The sequence below is a fragment of the Onychostruthus taczanowskii genome, unplaced genomic scaffold (assembly GCF_017590055.1).
Source record: "Onychostruthus taczanowskii isolate IOZ18803 unplaced genomic scaffold, ASM1759005v1 scaffold91, whole genome shotgun sequence".
Lineage (NCBI taxonomy): Eukaryota > Metazoa > Chordata > Aves > Passeriformes > Passeridae > Onychostruthus > Onychostruthus taczanowskii.
The window spans coordinates 2,020,384-2,043,313 of record NW_024507105.1 but is presented as its reverse complement, the minus strand read 5'-3'; the positions used below and the strand labels follow the sequence as shown (position 1 = coordinate 2,043,313).

General features: G+C 57.0%; 2 protein-coding genes across 8 annotated transcripts in view; one reads left to right on the top strand and one right to left on the bottom strand.

The window, feature by feature from the left end:
* LOC121347584 (zinc finger protein 385C-like) overlaps positions 1-20,494 on the top strand; it is a 59,320-nt gene extending 38,826 nt beyond the window's left edge. For 3 of the 6 annotated variants that reach the window (XM_041426318.1, XM_041426316.1, XM_041426317.1), the window contains exons 2-3: positions 11-635; positions 1,568-3,770. In XM_041426318.1, coding sequence (XP_041282252.1) covers positions 117-635; positions 1,568-3,100 — 2,052 coding nt within the window. In that variant the 5' untranslated portion in view covers positions 11-116 and the 3' untranslated portion in view covers positions 3,101-3,770. Of the gene's footprint in view, positions 1-10; positions 636-1,567; positions 3,771-7,843; positions 8,082-12,416; positions 12,528-14,550; positions 14,723-15,104; positions 15,435-16,829; positions 17,018-17,179; positions 17,294-17,567 lie in introns of those variants that run through there. The other 3 variants (XM_041426321.1, XM_041426319.1, XM_041426320.1) reach the window with 2 other exon arrangements.
* Positions 20,495-20,628: 134 nt separating this feature from the next.
* NKIRAS2 (NFKB inhibitor interacting Ras like 2) lies at positions 20,629-22,842 on the bottom strand. 2 transcript variants are annotated; one of them, XM_041426327.1, is made up of 4 exons: positions 22,565-22,842; positions 22,331-22,408; positions 22,167-22,233; positions 20,629-21,785 (listed from the first exon to the last, which is right to left on the bottom strand). In XM_041426327.1, exons 1-4 carry the CDS (start codon positions 22,656-22,658, stop codon positions 21,689-21,691), a joined length of 336 nt encoding a protein of 111 aa, XP_041282261.1. In that variant the 5' UTR covers positions 22,659-22,842; the 3' UTR covers positions 20,629-21,688. The 2 variants fall into 2 exon arrangements, with proteins under 2 accessions (XP_041282261.1, XP_041282260.1); XM_041426326.1 differs by having other exon boundaries at positions 22,167-22,408; positions 22,565-22,744.
* Between the last annotated feature and the right edge of the window lie 88 nt (positions 22,843-22,930).

Below are 22,930 nucleotides of genomic sequence, written 5' to 3'. Positions count from 1 at the left end.
TCATCTCCAGTCGGACCAGGAGAGTGGTAATAGACCTTCTTACTAAATTAAATGTGCACGCTGCTCCTCAAGGCACGGTGCGGCTCAGCCTTAGTTGATTCCCCAGCCACAGCAGTATGGTGCCTCCAGGGAAAAAGCCAGCTGGGGAAACTTCCAATTCCAATAAAAAATGCAAACGCTATTTCAATGAGCACTGGAAGGAAGAATTTACCTGGCTGGAGTTTGACTATGAGAGGAAACTCATGTTTTGCATCGAGTGTCGGCAGGCACTGGTGAAGAACAAGCACGGTAAAGCGGAAAACGCCTTTACCGTGGGCACGGACAACTTCCAGCGCCACGCGCTGCTGCGGCACGTCACCTCTGGGGCGCACCGCCAGGCGCTGGCCGTCAACCGGGAGCAGCTGGCCTTCGAGACCCGTGTCCACGGCCACCCCGAGCTGCGCTCGGTCATCAAGGTGGAGGTGAACCCGGCCAAGGTGGCCGTCCTCACCACGGTCTACTGGATGGCCAAGGAGGAGATCGCGGATGAGAAGTGCTCCTCCCTGCTCAACTTCCAGAAGTTCAACCTGTGCCAGGCGCTGCTGGCCTCGGAGCACAGCGAGTTCTACCAGCCTGGCAGCATCAGGGAGATGCAGGTGTGTACGGGGGGCTGCGCTTAGGTGGGCGCTGCGCCTGGCAGGGCAGGGACGGTGCCCGTGCCCACCGAGCTCCCCGAGCCTGCCCGGCTGCTTTGCAGGATGAAAGCTAATTGTCTCAGGAGTTCAATTAGCACTGTGGGTTTTGCCTCTTTTGCCCTGAAGTAAGTGATCAGAAAGATCAAGTAGCCGGGGAGTTTAAGAGGGATTTCTGTATTTTACGAACGCTTCATGCCTGCTAAAATCAAATTAAATTTTTAGTGAGTCTTGGCCGTTTGCCAGCCTTTTCAGCTCTCTGCAGAGCCTTATTTTGCTACTGATAGACTAAACCCACTAATTAGGTTTCCCAGCCTGTGGTGATCCTTGCAGCACTCACACACACAGAGGAAGTTTTCCCTCCAAACCAGGGAGTTTGCCTGAAATGGGGGGAATGTGAGTAGATGAGTAAAGATGGAAAAAAATGTTGCCATTTTGCTGCTGCTCTTGCCTGTGCTCCAGAAGTGGAACTGCTGGAGTTGAATGGGGCAGGTGGGTTCCTGGTGTCCTGCCTCACTGCCAGCATACGTGGGGGCTTGGGAATGGGATGTTGGGGGCTTGAGGGGTCAAGTGCTGCTGGTGGTGCTGTGTCCTGCTGCATCTGTGGGGCTCTGACCCCAAGCTCAGGACAGGAACCCCCGAGCTCTCAGCAGCTTCCCATGCTGCTTGAGCAGCCAAACAGGAGCAGGAGGAGAAAGCTTATTAGGGAAAAAGAAAGTGATTTCCAGCCTCTGTGTGTAAGGGCTTTTCCCTGGCTCAGGGCTCTTGCGCTGTGGGAGCCTGTGGGTGGGAGCCCACCCGCTCACTCTGTGCCAAGTGCTGCTCATCTCCCACTGCCTCTGAATCTCATTTGTGTTTCTCTCTCCCTCCCTGCACCCCTCCTTCAACTGGCCCAGGCAGCCATTGCCAAAGTCCTCCACAACGAGGACAGGCACAGGATCAAAGCCTCGCCGTTCATTGGGCTGGTGGTGGACGAGACAGTGGACGTCCTGGAGCACCGCAGCCTCGCCGTGTTCACCACCACTGTCTCCCCCTGCAACGGGCAGACCTCCACCACCTTCCTGGGCAGCTTCGAGCTGCCTGCCGGGGAGGCCTCCACTGTGGCAGGCAAGGTGGGCGAGGTGATGCGCTCCTTTGGCATCCCCAGCATGAAGCTCACCTGGCTCAGCGCCGACAGTGCCTCGCTGGTGGCCGAGCGGCTGAGCGGGGTGGGGACGGCGCTGACCTCGCTCTGCCCGCTCCTCACTGAGGTGCACTGCCTGTCCCACGGCACCTCCCTGCTGCTGGCTGAGAGCATCAGCACCATTGAGTACCTCCAGAAGTATGAGACCACTGTGGATGCCGTGTATAGGCTCTACTCCAGCGTCCAGGGGGAAGGGAATAGCCTGCAGGAGCTGCGGAGAGTGCTGGACCTCTGTGAGATAGACCTGGGGAGCCCCAAAGCCATCCACTGGACTTCTATCTTCCCAGCTGTAGAAGCCATCGACTCCTCATGGCCCACACTGGTGCTGCTGCTGGAGAGCCAGGCGGAGCGCTCACCCGTGGCCCGTGGCCTCTGCGAAGAGCTCAAGAAGTTCCAGTTTGTGGCCTTCACCAAGATCCTCCTGGATGTCCTCCCCATCTTCCAGAAGCTCAGTCGTTTCTTCCAGATCGAGGATTTTGACCTCTCCATCTTGAAGCCCATAGTCTCAGCCACAGCCACCACTCTGCAGGCCCAGCAGAGCACCAGTGGCCAGAACCTCCGGGAGTTCCTCAGCGAGATGAACAAGCACCCCCAGGACGCCCGGGAGGGCGAGAGCCACCTCTACTACAAGGGTGTTGAGCTGGCCAACTGCTCCCAGGTGCACCTGAAACACTTTGAGCACCTGAAGGACAGCTACCTGGAGAGGGTGCGGGGCAACCTGCTGGACAGGTTCCCCAGCAGCGTCCTGGAGGCCATCAGCTCCTTCTCTGCCATCTTCAACCCCAAGTGCTACCCCCAGTCTCTGGAGGACATTGGCAGCTATGGGGTCAGCGAGCTGAATTTCCTGCTGCGGGTGTACTCACGGGTGGTGGTGAGCGAGAGGGCGCTGAGCGACTTTCCCCTCTTCAAGCGCATCGTCTTCAGCCTCAGCCAGCTCTCCTTCAAGGACCTCTGTGTCAAGCTGGTCTACAGCAGCTCTGAGATGCATGAACTCTTCCCAGACTTCGCTGTCCTGGCAGCTATTGCGCTGGCCTTGCCGCTGGGCTCGGTCCTTGCCGAGAAGATCAGCCGGGGCCGGGAGCTGCTGAAGCGCGGCCGGTCGCGCCCTGCCAAGGACGAGGCGCTCTCTGACCTCATGAAGATCGCCCTCGACGGGCCGGCCATCAGCGAGTTCAACTTTGCCTTGGCCATCGAGTACTACGAGAGCATGAGGGAGTCTGGGTTCATCGTGGCGCAGGTGAAGTGAGCGTGGCTGGCGTGGCTCCTGGGGCAGGAGCCGGGGCCTGCGGGCAGCCCCCAGGGTGAGCTCAGCGCTGCCTTTCCACATCACTGGTCACTGCTGGGCAGCTGCAGTGGATGGTGACCTTTCTGTGCTGGGAAGAGAAACAGGATCCTTTGCAAAGCCGTGCTGGTCCCATGACCACCCCTCCCTCATGCCCCAAACTTCTGTTTGAATCGCCCAGAATTCAGAATCCTGGGGCCACCTGAGATTCCAAATTGCCATGAGTTTTTTCCAAGGGTTTGTCATCATTTTGTTTTAGGGAGATGAAGGCAAAGCTCTTCAGCTCAAATGTCACGTTGCCTTTGCACAAAGATACCCAGCAGCTTTTGCTTAATGCTCTGCAAAAATATGGGATTTCTGTTGTTCTGGAGCCTGGAGAGGGAATGCAGAAAAGGCAGCGCATCCTCCGAGCTCTGCGCCGACCCCAACGTGCCTGGCGGTGTCGTGTTGGTGTTCCTTGCACACAGCACCAGGGTATTTTTAGCAGTGGCATCAAGTCATGATCATTTCAAGAGCAAGAGATTTAGGGAGTGATATTGTAATGGCTGAGGAAATATTAACTTTAAATGTATCATTGTGTACATATGTGTATGTGTGTATATATATAAATATACGTATATAAATATCTATATTAAAAAGGTCTATCTTAATTTTCCTAAAGTTTAAAGTATAAAGATATCTAAAAGGACTTTTTTTTTTTTTTTTTTTTTCAAGGACAGAATAAATTATGAGCAGGGGTCCAATAACAATCAATAGCTAATTCTTGTTGTTTCCAAAACGTCCTCACGTCCCCGAGTTCCCTTTGCACCCTGAGCTCTTGGCAACCTGCAGTCTGGGAGAAAGTCCTTCAACACCTGCTTTTGGGGCCAGCTGGGGGTGTTCAGCTCATATTTCTGCTCTGAAGTGTTACTCCCTGTCCCAAGGTGAGCAGAGCTGTTGGTGCCTGCAGCAGCCTGGAGCTCGGGCCCCTCTGCCCACAGGGCTGGGGTGCTGCTGGTGTGTTCCAGTGTGATGGGGCTTTGCTGGTTTTCACTGGGAGGGCTGTTTCCTTCACTTCAGACTGATTCTGATCAGCAATAAGCCCAGTGCAGCAGCATGAAGCATTATCTCAGTTGAATCCTGAGCACAAGGTCCTCTGCTGGGGCTGCCAAAAGCTGGGAATGGGAGGATGTAGCAGATCTGCTGCCCCACACTCCAGGTCTGGTTGCTCTGGGAGTCCAGTGCAGTGCAATCCGTTTGTTACTAATGCAGATCCCAGAGGTGCTGGGGCTGCACTGGCACTGCCATCATGGTCCAGCGTTGTGACTGGGGGTTGCTGTTCTTCTCTGGCCACCAGACTTTGGCACTGGGGAGCCTCCTGGAAACATGCTTGGCCAGAGACAAAACCTTTAAATCCCTGGGTAAGGATTTAGAGACACCATCAAAATTTGCTGAGAACATCTCCCAAGCAGGAGGGAGCCTCTGTGTGAATAAACAGCTCCAGCTCCATCTGGCCTGGGCAGACTCTGCACCAGATGCTCGCTGAGGCGGCAGCGTCTGCAGGGATGGGTCCTTGGCAGGCTCGTGTTGGTATGAGAACCTGCAGCCTTCAGAAGCAGCTCTGGGAGGTTCACACAGGCAGGTGACAGAGCACAACAGTTGCTCTGCTCTGCCTCAGAGGGAGCAGGAGAAAAACCTGCTGCAGGTGTGTGTTCAGTGGCTGTGTAGGTGAAGGGGTGGGGAGAGGCTGGGGGGGACAGCCAGACACAGTTTGGGTGAGTTTGGTTAAATGTAGGGCTGAAAATTCTTTTAAATTGTGAGGGATCTCTACAAAAGTCACTTGTGTGTGGGACAGGAACTGGGCTGAGCTCCAGAGGACTGAGCCCCAAGCAGGGGACACGCAGCACCACATCAGGGACATCGTGGCTTTGACACCTCTTGGTCAGGCCTGGGCTGTGCCTGTGGAACTGGGGGGGCACAGAGACAACCCCCCCAAACTGCAGCAGGTGCTCCTGCCAGGAACACGTGGTTCCTGTGCTCCTCTCCTTGCAGCAGCCCCTTGGAATGCTCTGCAGGAGCACATCCTGTCCCAGAAGGACCCGCAGTGCCAGAGCAGCAGCATTTGGCATTTGGTGGAGGTGGGGGCTCCTCTGCCAAAACGGGGGGCGACAGAGCAGGGGCTGTGACAAAAAGCTGAACCACTGGGGGCCTCTTCACCCACCTGCTGCTGGCCATGCCTGTCACCTTGCCTAAGGTCGTGTCATTCTATACAGACCTGGGACCCTGCCACTCGCCCAAAAGCAAATCTCCGTAATTGAGTGTCTAATTAATACCTAAAAATACTGCCCTCAGCTGCTGCTGGAATCTGCCCTGCAGCAAAGGTAAGGCAGGACCCACAATGCCATAGCCCTGTAACCTTGGAAAGGTGCCTCAAGAGCATCCTGTGGGTGCCCCAGCAGGGTGTTGTGACATGCTGGGGAGCTTCACTGGGGTGGCCTCAGCCCTCTCCCTGCTCCTTAGGGTCCTGTCTGCTTCAGGAGCAAAGCCAAGTGAGAAAAAAACCTGCCCATCTGCAGGGTCTCACAGGGGTTTCTGAGCTCTCTATAACTGCTTGGTTTATCCCAGTCCAGAATGTGTTTAATCCACAAATTTGAGTTCAAGGGTGTGCCAAAGAGGTTGACATATCTTCTCAGCACCATTGGTGGGCAGCAGCTGCTGCAGGCAGTGGCCGATCCTCGGAGTCTGTGTCCCCTCAGCACTCGTCCTGTGCCTGCCCAGTGCAGGAGCTGCTCCCCAGGGAGAGAATCCTTCAGCCCGAGCATTAGCTGAGCTGCAGCATCCTTTCTTGTAGTCACTGATTCTGGGGATGAGGTGATCGCTCACCTCTTGTTCCTCCCATATATATATGTATATTATATATATATATATGTATATTTTAAATATATCTATTATGTATATATATACATAAAATATATTAAATACATAAATACAAAAATATGTGGATATAGATATATAGATATATAGATTTATAGATATATATATAGATTAGATATAGATATGGATATAGATATAGATATGGATATAGATATAGATATAGGTGTATGTGTGTGTGTGTGTATATCTATATTTTATGTTTTTAAGGCCAGTGCAGTCCATGCAAACCACCCTGGCTGTGACGAGTTGCACCCCTCACGATCCAGCCCCAAATGCCTTTGCTGCTGTCGCGTGGGGCCCCGGCTGTGTGTGCTGGGGGGTCCCAGGGCAGCTCCTCCGGCGCCAGCCCGGCCGTCTCAAATGATTTGATGTAGAAACGCTGTTTCACGCCTCAGAAGGTTAATTATGCACCCCTCACCCAGTGCTGCTCGCTGCTGCTGCGACGTTATTTATTTATTTTTAAGCGGTTTCGCAGATTTCCCTTCTGGGCGACTCTGGAATTAACTCGATCAGCGCACGCCTGATGAAGCAAACTGTAATTCCTCCCCGGAGTCAGGCCTGGCTCGGGGATGGCTCCGGCGCCGTGGCAGAGCCTCCGCGTGCGCTCGCCCAGAAAGAGGTCGTTGGTGCCCGTGGGGCTGGCGACGAGCGCTGGCTGCTCAAATCCAGGGGATCTCTGGAACTTTGAATTTCAGATGCGTGTCTCAGGTCCTGCACCAGCTGGGACTGGCATGGGGTGGGCGCAGAGCAGAGTGAGGAGCAGCACCAGCCTGGTTCTGCATGGCTGGCGCCAGGGTGTGGGGCTGGAGGGGAGCTCAGGCTCGGTGCTGTCACAGGAGCTGCTGGTGGAGACTTTTGCTGCTGTGGGAGTGGGTGCTGGCCAGTCAGCCTCCCACAAGAGTATTCATCATGGTGGGATGGGGTTGTGCTGTGCTGGGTCAAGGGATCCAGGATGCCTTTGAGGGGGAAAAGAGCCCAAACCTAAAAAAAAAATCCAAAGGAGTGAGGAACCTTGTCCTTGCTGCAGGAAAAGGGATGGGGCTGTGGGTGGGTTGGAGGGGGGGGTGAAGCCATGTGGGATGTGAATGGGCTCTTCTGGCTCACAGCACTCTGAAACCATTTCTTATTTATTGTGTTTGATTAGTTAATTTTTTAAATTTTATCTTTCTCCCCTCCTCGCTCCCAGAGCTGGGCAGGGACTCCCTCTGCCACCTGGAGGATGCTTCCCTGTGCTCATCATCTGTGATGAGCACGAGCTGGGATGGGGAGCAGACTGGAGACAGATCTCTGCTTGGCCTTCCTTCCTTCCTTCCTTCCCTCTATCCCACGGGTGTTTTCTGTTGAAACAGAACATTATTAATAACTCCAGGCTATTTTTAAATCTCACGCTGGAGCGTGTGGTTCATTTGCGGGGGACGGGGAGTGGCGGCTGTGCCGCAGGAGTGGGGGCAGCTCTGCCTCTGCCCCCAGCCCTTTGGCAGCCAAAACCTCACCGGTGCTGGTGTGGAGGAGCCCAGGGAAGAGGCTGCTTCCCTGGGGGAGTTTGGGACACCTTTTGAGGCATTGGACTCCCGTGCATGTCCACGCTGGGATGCAGAGGCGTCTGGAGCTGGGGTGCTGGTTTGGAGCCTGGAAGGCAAAGGGGTGCCCAGGGCCACCCTGGGCTGGAGCCTCTCCCTGGAGGGGTGCTGTAGTCCGTGGCAGATGTCCCCGTGTGCCGTGTCTGGTGTGCTCTGTCCTGCTGCCAGCAGGGATCAGCAGTGCTAACGCTGCTCTCTCCCTCTGCCTGCCCAGGTCCCTCCGGACACAGCAGCCCCCTCTTAGCGTCGTTGCCCATCCCTGGCCGGCCTCTTCATCCTCCCTTGGACATCAAGCACTTTCTGACCTTCAGGCTCAACGGGACATCACCGCTCAACCTCTTCCCCAACTTCAACACGGTGAGTCCCCAGGGAGGATGGGCATGGACTGCTGGATCCCTCCTCTCCTACAGCAGTCCCTTCTCTGCATGGCACCACTCCTTGAAGCCTACCAGGTAGCTTCTGGTTTAATTCCTGGGGTTTTGGCTGCTGGATGCCAGTTCAACATGCCCACTTTGCCCTTAGCTTGGAGAGGTTCCTGCCCAGCCAGTGCCTGTCAGTAGCAGAATTAAAAACATGGTTCATTTTAACCCAGATCAATTGGATTTTGCCCCTGGAATCAATAGTAATAAAGTAGCTCTGGAGAGCAGTTCATTAGTAGAAAATTAAATAAGGAAAAGAAAAGAGAATGTACTACAGATATGGGGAATGTGGCTGGTGCTGTGGATGTTGGGAGAGTGCTGGGGGCCTGCTCCCACCCCCCACTTGGGCTCCAGGTCCCCAACCTTGGACCACCAACCCAGGTGTCTCGGGTGGGCAATGACACACATCTTTAGAGACGTTCCATTAGACAGTTAAACTGCCATGGATGTGACCAAGGACACTGAGAAAACCAAGGAAATTGTTTTCTCCCCACGCTGGACTGCTCCCCCAGGCTGCTCCCAGCCCCGTGGGGGGCTCTGTCACCCCTGGGTGCTGCCTGGAATTGTTGTGGAGCAGGTTCTGCTCTGGGTAAGGCTCCCCAGCTCTACCCCAGAGGCACTGCGTGCTGGTGTTTAAGGGTTCATCAATGCCCGTTGTTTTCTCTCATCAACCTAGAAATAGGACTGTCCTGAGCCCCCTCCCTGCTCACTGGCCTTTTGTGTGTGGCTTTGAACTTAAATGTGCTTGGAAAGTGCAAATTGTCGCTGAGATCCTCAAAGACAGTTCAGAAATTAGGTGCAGGATTCCTGTTGCTGTTGAATGGGATTCAGACTCTGAGTCCTTTAAGCTCTTTTGAAGCCCCAGCCCAGCCTCTCCCCGGGCTAATGAGCTGGAACACAGGACAGGAGGGGTTTTGATGCCATTAAAGTTCCTGCTTTTTGTCTGGACTCTTTTTTTAGTCGCTGGAGTCAGGAGTGAACTTGACCCAACGCCTGTTGTCCTCTCCTCTTGGCTCCCACCTGCCGCTGCCTCAGCGCCTGTTCACCCACGGTTGTTGCTTTAAAAAAATCAGTAATTTGGAAAATGAATCTGGTACTTGCTGGAGCCACGCAGTGTCACATGGCTGCTGTGCTCCATGTGGGCTCCTGCTGCAGAGGATGGGTCAGACACAGACAGAGATGCCAGGGGAGGCTGTCCCAGCCATCTGGGGACCTGGAGTCAAGCACTCTGAGCCCAGACCTGAGCCTGGTGTGTGCTGCTGGCTGATGGTCCAGGGGCAGGAGCTGTCCTTTGGGGTGTGTCTGTGCTGGAGATGTGGCTACAGGAGGCTGGGTGAGATGCAGGCTGGTGGCTCTGGAGGAGCCAGAGCAGAGCTTCCCTCCCACAGGATGAAGGGCTGGGGCATCCCTGCAGCCTGAGTTGCTCTGGCAGCTCTGGAGGAGCCAGAGCAGAGCTCCCCTGCCTCAGGATGAAGAGCTGGGACATCCCTGCATCCTGAGCCAGGCTTTTCAGGCTCCACTTGAGCCTCAGTGTGGGGAGAGGGATGGAAGCAGCAGTCAGGGTCTGCCCTTTGCTGAGGTCGCTGCCACATTGGAGCTGCTCTGCAGCAGGATCTCAGGTTCTCCTTTTGTGCCCTGCATGGCTGGTGATGCTGTGAGGGCTCAGCCATGCCCTGCAGAGCAGGAGCTGTTTGCTCTGCCCAGCAGAACACTCTGCACTCCGAGCAGGTCACAGGGCTCCCATGAACCCAGCAGATGTTTTACTCCAGAGCCAACAAAACCTTTCCAAGCTGCCTCCTGCCACGTAGAGCAACAACCAGGGGAAAAAACCCCTGACAGCACTGGAGGCACGTTCCTTGTTCCAAAGGCCCTTCCCTTAGCTTGGGATGTTGCAAATCCCCAGGACCCAGCAGCGCCTCATAAAACTCAGTCAGCAGACACGATCTGGAGGGATGCAGCATCCCTGTGAATTCCTGCCCTGACCCTAGTGGCCGCAGGGAGCTCGGCACAGGGATGGCTATTTATATCAGCAGGAACATCCAGGGATAAATAAAGTAATGTGAGTCAATAGGAATTGACTATAAAGCCGGGATCTTTATTCCCCAAGACTGAGGTGCCCAAAGCCACCTCTGTTGCTGGCTCCATTCTTTCGGAAACCACCAGGAAGAGCCTCAATCCCTGGCTGCAGGCACTGGTAGGTAGCCCCATGGGAGCTGGGGGGGGCTTTTCTATGTCTGAGAGAGCTGCGAGGGCATGCAGCAGGGAGGGATAGAGGCATGTTTGTGTTTGGTTTTGGGGAGAAGCACGAGGGCTCTCAGGTGGCAGCAGCCTTCAGATATGCTTAGTGTGGGCTGGAGCTGGGCTGGGCTTCTGGCAAAGCACCTGGGACCATGTGTGCTCCCGTGGGGGTGGGCAGCTTGAGACTGTGCTTGTGTTCCCTTGGGGACAGCAGGAGCAGCAATGGCCACCACGTGCCTTGGCTGGGATGCCTGGGGCTGGGGTGAGCAGCCAGGTCTGAGTGTGCTGGCCAGCCCAGCCCCTGGGAGCCCCTGAGTCCTGTGCCTGCCAGGGCAGCAGCAGGTGCTCTGGTGCACAAAACTCCTTGCTGTGCCACAGGGTGGAGCAGGGTGGACTTGGCAAAAGAACAGGGGTTGGAAAGATCCAGGTTGGTGCTATCACCCTGGCACAACCCCAGGAGAATGAGGATACCCTGTGCTGGGGCTGTTCAGCACCACCACCGTGTAGTTGAGGCTCAGGCATGGCCCTGCTGCCACTGGCTTCACTGGCAGGTTTTGGATGAGACCAGGACAGTCCCTGGTCTCATTTGTGTCCTTGTGCCAGCATCTCCCTTTCCTCTGCATCCTCCTCTGATCCCCACCCTGCTCAGGGTGTGGATGAGTCCATGCGAGCTTCTTGGTGGGTGCCAGTGTTGTGAACCTGGTGGCTGACACTGCTGGGAAGGTTGGAGCCATTTTTCTTTTCTGAATGGAAAGGTGGGTGTTTGGAAAACAAGTACTGGCCCAGCAGCCCAGCACATGGCAATGTTTGTTGTCAGGCCTGGAGCAGCATCTTTGCCATCTGTAGCTTCCTCCAGGTCTCTGCCGAACCCCAAATGCCTCTTCATTTATATGCCAGATAAGTGAGTAAAATTTCGTAGCAAACAGGCACTTCGTTAATCACCTGCTTTTACCATTCTGCTCACTCCTGGAAAGGAATTTGGGGTCTTGATAATGGTGCTGTTGTCCGGGCATGTGCCTCGAAGACTGATGCACCTGTCTCGGCAGTGAAATAGCTTTGCAGAGAAATACGATCGCTGCAAACCCCGGGCTCTCCTGACAGCAGGACTCAGATAAGATAATCTCCCTGTGCCACAGGCTAGGGAACAATACTTGCATTATGGATTGGAGCCACGCTCAGACAAAGAGGTTATTCTTATGTTTTCTTCCTTAATAAATGCATTTTGTTAAAAACAATTATGGCTTTTGGAAGCAGTTTGGTGCTTGGGCTGTGGAATGAGGCCAAGCCCTGAGGCGAGACAGAAGGGCCAGGGCCTGGCACTGGCCACATGCTTGGCCCCACCACAGCCCTGGGCAGGCTGGAGGACAGACATGGCTCCTGGCAGGACACTGAAGTGGTTCTGTGTGTGCTCAGCCTGGTGACCGAGCTGTCATTGTTGGGTTTGAGAGGGTGAAAAGCACATTGGGCAGCAGTGGGGCAGCCCAGAGGGGCTTTTGTGGGCACTGTGTCTTGGGTGAGCTGTGTCTGTGGCAGCCAGCACTGCTGTCCCTCCTGCCCTGGCACCCACGGGGGTGTCAGTGTCCTGGGAGCTGGCACACATGGCCCTGCTCATGCCTTTGGCACTGCATGGGGACATCCCAACTCTCTGGTGAGGAGCACATGGAGATTGAATGGTCAGATGCTTGTTTTGGCCACCTCTGTCCCCCATTTTTGTGGTTTCTGCTCCTGCTGAGGTCAAGGGCAGCCAGTGAGGTTCAAACAGAAACTGTAAGTTGCCACCTGTGACACAAATGTCTTTGTGGAGGGAGAGGGGACTTGGGCACACACAGGTCTCATCCCTCCTGCCAGACCACAGCTGACATTCACACCTGGTGGATTTGATGGATTCAGGCACGGTTTAAGCAGGACAGGAGCCAGTGTTGACACAGCACATTGCCCTGTGCAGGGGAGCCTCCATGGCCACAGGGCTCCTCAGCAGATGCAGCCCCTTGCTCCTTGCAGCCCCCCCTGTGAGCTCTGCGGCACTGGCAGCGGCTCCTTGGGAGCGTGACAGGCATGAGGGTCACCAGATCATGGTGCCACGCTGGGGCAGCCATCAACACTCAGCACCAGCCCTCCCTCCCCTTGCAGATGGACCCGGTGCAGAAGGCAGTGATCAGCCACACCTTCGGCATGCCAGCCCCGCTCAAGAAGAAGCAGTTCATCTCCTGCAACATCTGCCACCTGCGCTTCAACTCTGCTGTAAGTGGGGCCACACGTGGGGCTGGGAGTGAGGAGGGGGCACGGGGCCAGCCCCTGCCAGGGGTGTCCCCAGCGATGGATCAGTCTCATCCACGGGGGCTGTGGGCTGCTGGAGCTGCTCTTGCTTACAGAGGAGCCATCCCAGCCTGGCCACGCTGGATCTGCAGTGTCTGGGGATGCTGCTGGCTCTGCCAGCAAAAAATCCCTGGTTCTGGGCTTCATGATTCCTCTCCATGGCCAAGCAGCTCAGAAAAAGCATTGCTTCCTTCATTGCTCATTGCTTCCCTGTTTCAGGCTTCTTCCCAGCTAGAGATGCTGTGCCAGGAGGGTCAGTCCCACAGCGTGCCCCCACAAGCACCCTGTGCCCCTGTTCCTGCTCTGCCCATGTCCCTCCAGGTCCCCCCTGGCTGGCCCAGACCCTCACAGCCCGTGGGTGTTCCAGCACGGAGGCTGTGACCTACTTTGGATGCACCCAGCCCCGTTCCAGCCCTGTTATCCAGGGGGAGTTTATTGTCTTTGCTAATGAGGCACCACGCTTGGACTCGCCCTCTGCTTTCCCACGTACCAGCCACAGCCCCAGCCCCCGTTCCCAGCCCTTGGAAAGCCACAGGGGGAGGGAAGGGAAGGGATGGGGTAGGATGCTTCCCCCTATTGAGCCCGGGAATCCTCAGCTGGCCCCCAGGAATGCTGTGCAAATTAATCTGTCCTACTCAGGGGTACAGTGTCTAATTCATACTGGGGTTCCACTCCATAAATTGCCAAACGGGGGTTGTTTTGGGGGACAATGCAGCATTGTCCCTGCTGGGAGGACACCAGTGTTCAGGGGAGTTATTTTTGTGGCCATTTTTATCAGTTTGGTGCAGACACGAATCCATCAGAGTCACGCTTCATTATCCAGCGTTCACTGAGAGAGGAGCTGGGGACATGAACCATGTGTTGAACACCCCTTAGGATACAGTGGGTGATGTGTCCTCCCCACCAAAAAACCTCTTTATTTCATTTTTACAGCAACAATTCATTGTACGTTTCTGGAGTCATAAATTTTGCCTGAAAGCTGCTTTTAGGAGTGACTCGATGCATTTAATCAGAGCAGGGTCCTTATCTCGCCAAGCAAGCAATGTGGGGATGTCTTAGAGAGTGATACCTTGGCCTCAACATGTTGGTGTCAGAGCACGCTGGGGAGAGGAGGGAAATGACTCTGTGAAACCCCTCTGTGCTACACCCACTGCTAAAACCCCTCTGCTGCACCCACTGCCAACACCCCTCTGTGCTACACCCCAGTGCCAACACCCCTCTGTGCGACACCCCAGTCCTAACACTACACCCCAGTGCTAAAACCCCTCTGTGCTACACCCCCCTGCCAAAACCCCCCCTGGGCTACATCTGCCTCTCTGGGCTACACCCCACTGCTAAAACCCCTCTGTGCTGCACCCACTGCCAACAGCCCTCTGTGCTACACCCCCCTGCCAAAACCCCCCCTGGGCTACATCTGCCTCTCTGGGCTACACCCCACTGCTAAAACCCCTCTGTGCTGTGTCTGCCTCCCTGTGCTACACCCCACTGCCAAAACCCCCCCTGTGCTACATCTGCCTCTCTGTGCTACACCCCACTGCTAAAACCCCTCTGTGCTACACCTCACTGCTAAAATCCCTCTGTGCTACACCCACTGCCAACACCCCTCTGTGCTACACCCCACTGCCAAAATCCCTCTGTGCTGTGTCTGCCTCTCTGTGCTACACCCCACTGCCACCACCACTCTGTGCTACACCTCACTGCCAAAATCCCTCTGTGCTACACCCCACTGCCAAAAATCCCCCCTGTGCTACCTCTGTCTCTCTGTGCTACACCCCACTGCCACCACCCCTTTGCAGTGGTCCTACCCTGGGGGTGGGTGCCACCAGGTAAGGTGGCTGCACTAGGAACCTGCCTGAGTGGCCACATCCTGGGTGTGAGCGCATCCCCTGCCCATGTCCGTCTGTCTGTCTGTCACAGCAGTGACCTGGCCATCCCTCTCTCCCCCCAGAACCAGGCTGAAGCCCACTACAAGGGCCACAAGCACGCACGGAGGCTGAAGGCCATCGAGGCCATGAAGAACAAGCAGAAGGTGGTGGGGGCTGCAGCAGGGACCCCTGGCCAGGACAGCACGGCCGACCTGGCCCCCAGCCCTGTGGGCAGTGGGGAGCTGGGCAGCACAGGTACGAGGAGGGGGTGTGGGGCTGAGGCTGTGGCAGAGGTGCCACCTGACCTCCTGTGGGGGAACAGGGGGTGTTTTCCCTGTGATTTGGTGTCTCTGGGAGCGAGCTCTGTCCCACACATCCCCAGGGCTCTGCCACATGCAGGGATGGGGCTGGTGGGAGCTGTGGCAGCAGCAGGGTTTGGTGCTGAGCCCAGCTTCCCTGCACTACAGATAACAGCTGTAATAGGAGAGACCTGGGGATGCATGCAGACGCTGTCTGGGATGGTCTTGGGGAAGATGGGGGGTCTCCCTGAAATCCAGAAAACCTGTTCAGGCACAGAGAGCTTTCTCTTTCTGCCCACTTCTTTTCCTCTTTCCCCTTTTCCTTCTCCTCCCACCAGCTGATGCCAGTAGCCCACAGGAGTCGGAGGGTGAGGGCAGCAGCCTGGGGCTGGTGCCCAGCACTGAGGAGTCACCTGTGGAGCTGCCAGGCACTGTTGCCCCGCTGGGCTCCCCGCCGGCCTCCGAGCTGTCAGAGGGCACCTCAGATGCCACCAGCGTGGCCTCCTCGTCCGCCCAGGCAGCTGAGGCACAGGCAGCTGAGTCAGGCAGCAGCGTCAGCTCGGCCCCTGAGAGTGAGAAAGAGGGGAAAAAGAGCAAACAGCACCTGTATTGTCCCACCTGCAAAGTGACCGTCAACTCCCTGTCCCAGCTGGAGGCTCACAACACCGGTAAGGGCATTACTGGGGGCAGGGGGATGGGCCCCCTGCCACTTCATCGGGGCTCTGAGCAAAGCTCTGAGCGTGCCCCATAACCAAGCAGTCTTGCAATGAAGTAGCGAGCATTAATGAGTGTTGCTGTAATTAAAAAACATTCATTAAAATGACCTGCACAGATAAGTCATGGGGCTTTACCTGGGCTGCAGCTTCTAGGGTGAATTTTCACAAGGTCAAACACTCTTATTGTTCATGTCCCAATTAAGGACATTTAATCAAGTGATTGACTCTACTTTATTTTCTTTTTGTCTTGAAGTTGATAGCCAGAGCTTCTTCCAAACCTGGAATAATACTTCCCAAGGTAGCTCAGTGGTTTGGGCTTGTGGCTCTGTGCAGAAGACCCTTGGGAATGCAATGAGCTGTGGAGCCCCATAGCCCAAAACGACTCCTGGGCTGTGTGGGGCAGCCCCTTGGGGTGGGCAGCTGTGGGAGCTGCTGAGGGTCCCCCAGGGTGGTAGCAGGGGGTGGCAGCCTGGTACAGGGATCCCCAGTAGGGTCTGCAGGCAATTCCAGCTCCTGGCTCACTCCTTTCTCTAGAGGATGCTGAAGCTGGGCACCCCAACTTTAAATGGAAGGTCCTTTCAAATACTGGGAAACAATTCCTCCCACCCCACTGCCTGCTGGGGCAGCAGCCGCTGCCGTGTGCAGGGTTGGCTCAGGACACTGCTGCGGCTTAGCTGCAGACGTGTCCTTTTGCTTTTGTCAGCTCCAGTTACAAATTCAGGAGCTGATTTGGGGAAAAAGAACAAACAAACAAACAAACAAACGTTTGCAGGCTGGCGCTGCTCTGTGGCTGCCACACAGCTCCTTGCTTCACGCCTTAAAAAATAGAATGAATTAGCAGGGGCTTAAATTACGTGTTCCCCATGCACCCTCGCCATCCCGGCGCTGGCAGGGACAGGACAGAGCGCCCTGTCCCCAGGTGTGTGGGGATCTTGGGTTCCTCCTTCCCCACCTGCTGTGACCCAGCTGAGCTATTCCTGGCTCTGCTCTGACCTTGGGCACGGCTCAGATGCTGCAGCACGGCGGGCGACGCGCGCCCGACTCCGCAGACTGTGCTAACGCCCGGGGACAGGCGACAGGCTCCAGCTCACGCTGGAAATAGCAGCTTCTGCAAAGCTGGCACATGGAGGGGGGGTCTCTGGGAAGATGAGCAGCTCTGCTCTGCCTGCGACGTGCAGTTTGGCAGGGTTTGGGAATGGCAAAAGTTCGGGCTCCCAGGCAGCTCCCTGTCCTCTCTGCCTGCATGTGCTGCTGGGCACAGGTTGGTGCTGTTGGAGGGCACTGTTCCTGCTGCTGTGGCACTGGCACAGGGCTGGGTTTGCTGAGTGTCCCCTCTCCTCTCACCAGGCGCCAAGCACAAGTCAATGCTGGAAGGTCATGGCACCCAACTGCGGCGAGGCCGGGGCAAGCTGCTCTCTCGGGCAGGGCACAAGTCCAAGCGGATCGGGAACAAGGGCAGCATCAACATCCAGAACAAGGCATTTCACTGCCAAGTGTGCGAGATCTATGTCAACTCTGAGACCCAGCTCAAGCAGGTGACAATGCTCTGGGAGTGCCTGGGCACTGGGTGTGGGCGTGCAGGGCCTCAGGGTGTGGGTACCTGATGGCCCCTGCAGGGTGATGGTGTCCCCACAGACCTGAGCCACACAGTACCCGGCTGTCCTGGCTCCCAGTGATCCAGCTGTTTTCCTCCCCAGCACATGAGCAGCCGGAGGCACAAAGACAGGCTGGCAGGGAAGCCACCCAAGCCCAAGTACAGCCCCTACAACAAGCTGCAGAAGAATGCTGCCCTCGCAGTGAGTATTCTCAAGGTACCTGTCTCCCTGCACAGCACTCTCTCAGTTTGTTCACAGAGCCTCGCTCACCATCAGCAATTCTTTCAGTGAGTTAAGGGAGCTGATTCTCTTAAACCTTGGTTTCCATCACCACAGCTCAGCTTCTCCCCTCAAGGATGAGCTGTGGTGGTGGGTTTTGAGTCACGGGGAAAACTTGGGAGTGCTTTGGCAGCAGCATTCACAATGGCAGCACTTGTGATTCCTCCACCTCTTCTGCAGTCTCACGGTGTCTCCTCCTCCCTCCCTGCAGTCCAAGCTGGCTTTGCAGAAGCACCTCACCAAAACCCTGGCAACCCGTTTCCTGCCGAGCCCGCTCACCGCCGCTGCTGTCTGCGCCATGCCTGGACCCCTTGCCTTGCGACCAGCAGCTGCCACCACCCTGTTCCAAGCCCCGATCCTCGGACCAGCCCTTTTCCGAACGCCGCCGGCCCACGTCCGCCCCACGCCGGGTCCCATCGTCTTCGCACCCTACTAGAGCTGCCGGCCCACCGAGGGTCTGTCCGCTGCAGCTGGGCTGGGCTGCGGGGGCTGCGCGCTGGGGGCAGCGCTCCTGGTACCTGCTCTCCTGGCTGGTGGGAAAACGTAGTCGTAGACATCAACCCCGGCTTCTCCTTTGCTCGGAGAGGGCTCCCACTGGAGAGAGGTGCCCCGACAGAGCCTGGCCAGCCCCGCCGCGCATCCCCAGCGCTCCCCCAGCCTGTGCTGGTCCCCTGCTCAGCAGATGAGCCCAGGCAGTGCATGGAAGGGACAGTGTCCAAATCAGCAGGACCATCTCATGGCCAGAGCCTGCCTGTCCTTGGCCTGGTGGTTGTTTCTTCATCGCCCTCCCAGTTACCAGGCTGGAAGGAGAGGAGCTGGCTGGTCCCTGGGAGAAGGAGCATCCCTGTGGTCCCTGCCGGTGCAGTCGGAAGGGAACTGCGAGGGGAATCTCAGCACAGCTCTTACTGGGAGAAACAACCCCAGCACAAGTGGGAAGCTGACAGTTTCTCTCTCAGCCTGGGCTGGCTGTGCCCTTGCCAGCCCTGCACCTACCTGTGCTGGCAGGGGGTTTCTGTGCCACCCACCAGCCCCCCGTCCCCACAATTCCCTATATCCCACCAGCCAAAGAGCCCCCGTGGTGGCAGGCACCGGCCACACTGACCGTATCCTCACTCCGAGAGCAATAGCTGACCCCAGGGCTGGTGCCTCCTCCCTCCAAAGCACACGGGCCCTGCCCTGGCCCCAGAAGCACACGATGGGCACATGGCTATGCTGGGCCCCACTCATGCCCAGCGAGGCCGGGGGTGCCAGGCTTGTCCAGTGCTGGCTCCCCAAGGAGGTGACCCTGTGCTTGGCACCTGTCCTTGTCTCTGTCCCACCGTGGGGACAGCCCTGCCCCTACCTCCCGGGAGACGCTGTGAGGCTGAGTGAATGTCCCTAAAGCACTTTCAGTTCTCCAGTGAAAGGCAACGCTGCTGCTCACCTGCCGTGCACAGCCCTCCAATCCCATCCTAGTTAGGAGCTTCCAGGAGGTTACTGATGATTCCCGAAATCAAAGGTGTCCTCAGCAGCCCGGACAATCAGGTGGCAGGTGCACCCATAGCCTGCAGAGTGCCAGGCTCTGGAGGGACCCCGAGGCCATAGCTCTGCATTTCACTGTGCTCAGACAGCCCAACCATGACCTGTCTGGGACTGTCACCGCAGCGCTCTGGGTGCCCAGCACACTGCTGTACATAGAGAGAGTTGCATCCCAAATGGACCTTTCTCTGGAGGAACACCCCACCCTGATCTATGCAATCCAGGGGGCAGCTCACCCACCCACCGCATTGGCCGCCTGCGATTCCCTTTGGTGCTGACGCATCCCTGCAGCCAGAGCCGTGGTGGCAGCAGAAGAACCAACATGACACTGAGCTCTGTCCTGTCCCTGGCCCAGGGTGCTGGTTCACACCTCTGCTGTGACTCCCATTCCCTCCCAGCCCTTGGGAAGAGGCAGGTTGGTGTGTGAACCTGGGAATCCACACGCACAAGCACACATATCTGACGTCTTGGCCATAAGCAGCGCCTGGATTTCAGAAGGATTTTGCCCAGCGTGCTCCACCGATGCTCAGGATGGGGCCTGGCACGGGAAGGTGACCAGGAAGCGGCCAATGGGGGACTCAGATGGCTGAAACATATCTGCTTCCCATGGCTGGAGCCTGAAACATATCTGCTTCCCATGGCTGGAGCCTTGGCAAGGGCAGGAAAGCTGCAGGAAGGAGCACACACCTGCAGGGTCTGTGGGCAGCACCAACCATGGAGCCACCACTGTGCTCCTGCCACGGAGACAGGAGAGTGAGGGAGCCCCTGGGTATGAATTCACCTGCTCAGGGCATCCCTTCCCCAGGGAAGGAGGAGAGTGGGGAGAGGGCAGCTGTGAGAAGAGAGTTACCAGCTGTGAGAGAAGAGTTACCAGCTGTGCATGGAAACAGTGGAAAGGTCTTGCAGCAGTGGTGGGATATGTGGCGTGGAGCACAGATGAGGGAAGCAAGGCTCCCAGCAGAAACGGCTTTACCAGGGATAGGGAGATGGTCCCACAGCCCAGGGGACACGCAGGGACCCCACATCCCAGGGGACAGGAGCCTGTGCTGGTGGGGTCCCAGGGGACAGGAGGGACGCTGTCCTCATCCCCCATTGCCAAGCAGCCCATGGCTGGTGTGTCCCCAGCCACCCCTGCCCGTCTCACTGTGCCCTTCCCAGGCCCTTGGGGTCACCCCCAGTCCAGCAGGACAATGGGTCCCCTCCTGTGCCATGAGCCCCTGGTGCCATGCCCAGCCCCTCAGAAGCCTGGGGAGCCAGGAGCAGCTGGGCTCCAGCCTGCAGAGCCACATGGCACCAGTGGGCCTGTTTCCCTCCATTGTTCCAAAAAGCCTGTGCTGGAGCCATGGCTGCTCCTTGTCCCTCACCAGTGGAGTCCTGACGCACTCCTGTTCTTGGCACTTTAACCCTGTGAAAGCCATTCCTTCTAGACAATAATACTGCAATGAGCTGCGTAAGAAACCCCCGTTATGGCATCCCCCAAATCCCCTCCTGCTCTCCAAAGCATTTACTGCCTTTGACTTAGCACATGCTGTACTAGGAGTAGGGATAGTCCATAGCGCTCGGTAACGTGTGCCCCTCTGTAAATAACCTTGGAGTGATGTGAAATTTGATTCAAAACACCAGAAAAAAAAAAAACAAACCAAACCCAAAATGGAATATCCAGACTCTAGGGACTTGGCCAGTACCCTCCTGTAATGTTCATTGTATATTTTTTTGATGTACTATAACTGTTGGGAAAAAAAAAAAGGAAAATATTTTGATAACCGAATCTCATCGCTTTATTGTGTTACTCAGTAAATAAAAGGAACAAGTATAAACACACTGGGGCTTTTCATCAATTCCTTTCCTACATCCAGACTACCTGAAGGGAATAAGTGTTGCTGGGTAAGGCTGGGACACCTGTGCCTTGTCTTAAGGTAGTTCTGAGAAGAGGCAGCATTGTGACAGGTGGGCAGTGAGAGCTGCCATAGCCCAAAGCATCTGGGGTGTGCATGGTAAGTACAGTCCCACTCCTCCAAGGATCTAGGTATGCAGGTGAAGCACAACCCCATCTCCTCCAAGCTCATGGCTGAGTCTGCACTCAGGAAGAGGAAGGCTGGAATGGTGGATTTGGGCACTCTGCCCTCAGGAACAGCACCTGCCCTGCTCTAGGCATTCCCTGGTGCAGCATGTCTGGATATTCCAGTGCATAAAGGAGCAGTGGACACTGCCAGGGTAAGGGACAAGCTGCCAGGGAGCAGCACAGAGGCAAGGAGAGCTGCTTGGCTGGAGGCAGGGCCAGCAAACAGGCCCTGCCCACATGCTATCAGGAAATACAAAAAGAGGGAGTTGTTCTCTCCAGATGTGGAGCTGATGCCCACGCTCCAGCCAGCCTGTGCTGTGCCTCTGTTCCACTCTCCCAGCCTGGACCTGAGAGCAGAGGGGGTCACTGAGTGAATCCTGACCTTCCTGTAGCACCTCCGACAGCTGCAGGGGCTGGGCAGGGAGAGGAGTGGTTCTGTCCCACTGCCTCTCTTGTCCACCAGGACCATCCCTAGCCCTGGCATGATTGTTCCTCCTGGTCACCTGCTTCCTACAGGCTCTGTGACACCAGACTCAGCAGGAGGTGTGTGCGAGGGAAGCAGGAAGGTGAGGAAGAGGAGGTGGCAACGGAAGGGAAGGGGAAGCAGGCTCATCCATCCATGGATCCACTGCCCTTGTTCTTGCGGCTCAGGGGGAAGGCAGATTTGCTCTGTGGCTGTGTCATCTTGCTGGCCAGGTAGATGAAGGGCTCGATCAGCGTGCGCCGGTCAGCCACGGACACCTCCCACAGCTTCACCTTCTCACCCTTGGCCCAGTGCTGGGCTGCATCATGGTCCACCCGGCGCTGCTCCTGCAGGTCACACTTGTTGCCCAAAACCACAATGGTGACCTGTTCCAAAAGGGTGAGAAGGGCCCCTGACAACCAAGTGCAAAGCTGCAGGGCTGGCTGGCTCTGCCATGAGCCCCTCAGTGGTGGGCCTGGCCCTGACGCTGATTCCCCGTCCATGTCAAGGCCTTTTGAAACCCAGTGCTCTCAGTGCTCCCTTCCCCTCCTGCTGGGGTCTGTGTGTCCCAAACCAGCCCCAAAGTGGAAGGAGCTTTTGAGCACCTGTATGCTCAGAGAGCATGCCAGGAGACAGCCTTTTACTGCTGGGAGTCTCCCATATCAGCGACCCATCAGTATCTTGTGACAGGCTGGAGAAAACAAAGGTGAGAACCTGCCCCAGGGGAGCAGATCCCACTCCGCAGCCCCTTCTCCGGGGGGACTCACCTCCTTCTTGTCCTTGGACTTGTCGATCTCCTTCTTGAGCAGCTCGACACGCTTGAAGGACTCCTTGCTGTCGGTGCTGTAGACCAGCACGTAGCCGTCGGTGCAGGAGAAGCAGTGCTTGGGCAGCTCCAGCCCGTCCCGCAGCCCCCGCGTGTCGTAGAAGCGCACCTGCTCCCTCACGCCCCGGTCGGTCTCGATGGAGCCCACGTAAATGTCCTCCTGGGTCTCGATCATCTCCGAGCCTGCCGGGGGTGGGCAGGGGACACGTGGGAACGCTGCCGGGGCCCTGGCCGGTGTGTGGGGGTGACATGGGGGATCCCCAGAGCCAGCACTGCCCAGGGCCCGACCAGCTACGCCCGGGGAGCCGCGGAGCGGCCTCTACCCTGCGCCGCACTCACCGACCACATGGTTCCCGTAGAGCAGCTGCTCCAGGATGGAGGTTTTCCCGACCGAGGCCTGCCCGCACACCACCACCTTGCAGCTCTTGCCCATCCCGGCTCACCGGGGCGGGCGCGGCCGAGCCTCACCGGCAGCGGCGGGAGGGACGCGGCGGCACCACAGCGCTCCCCTGTGGGCGGGAGGACCGCGAGAGCCGGCGCTGCCCCGCTATGGGAAGGGCCGTGGTGTGGATAAGCCACGCCCACCGCCCGGTCGAGTTCCGCCCTCCTCCCGGTACCGGCCCCTCCCGATGCCGCCGCCGGGCTCCTCCGCGGGCGCCCCCTGCCGGTCGGGCCCCGCCCCGCTCCACCGGCGGAGGTCCCGCC

Coding starts and splice junctions, on each gene's coding strand:
- NKIRAS2 (XM_041426326.1), bottom strand. CDS start 22,658: ATGGGCAAGAGCTGCAAGGTGGTGGTGTGCGGGCAGGCCTCGGTCGGG. Junction 22,409..22,564: donor CTACGGGAACCATGTGGTCG/GTGAGTGCGGCG, acceptor CACCCCCGGCAG/GCTCGGAGATGATCGAGACC. Junction 21,786..22,166: donor AGTCCAAGGACAAGAAGGAG/GTGAGTCCCCCC, acceptor CTTTTGGAACAG/GTCACCATTGTGGTTTTGGG.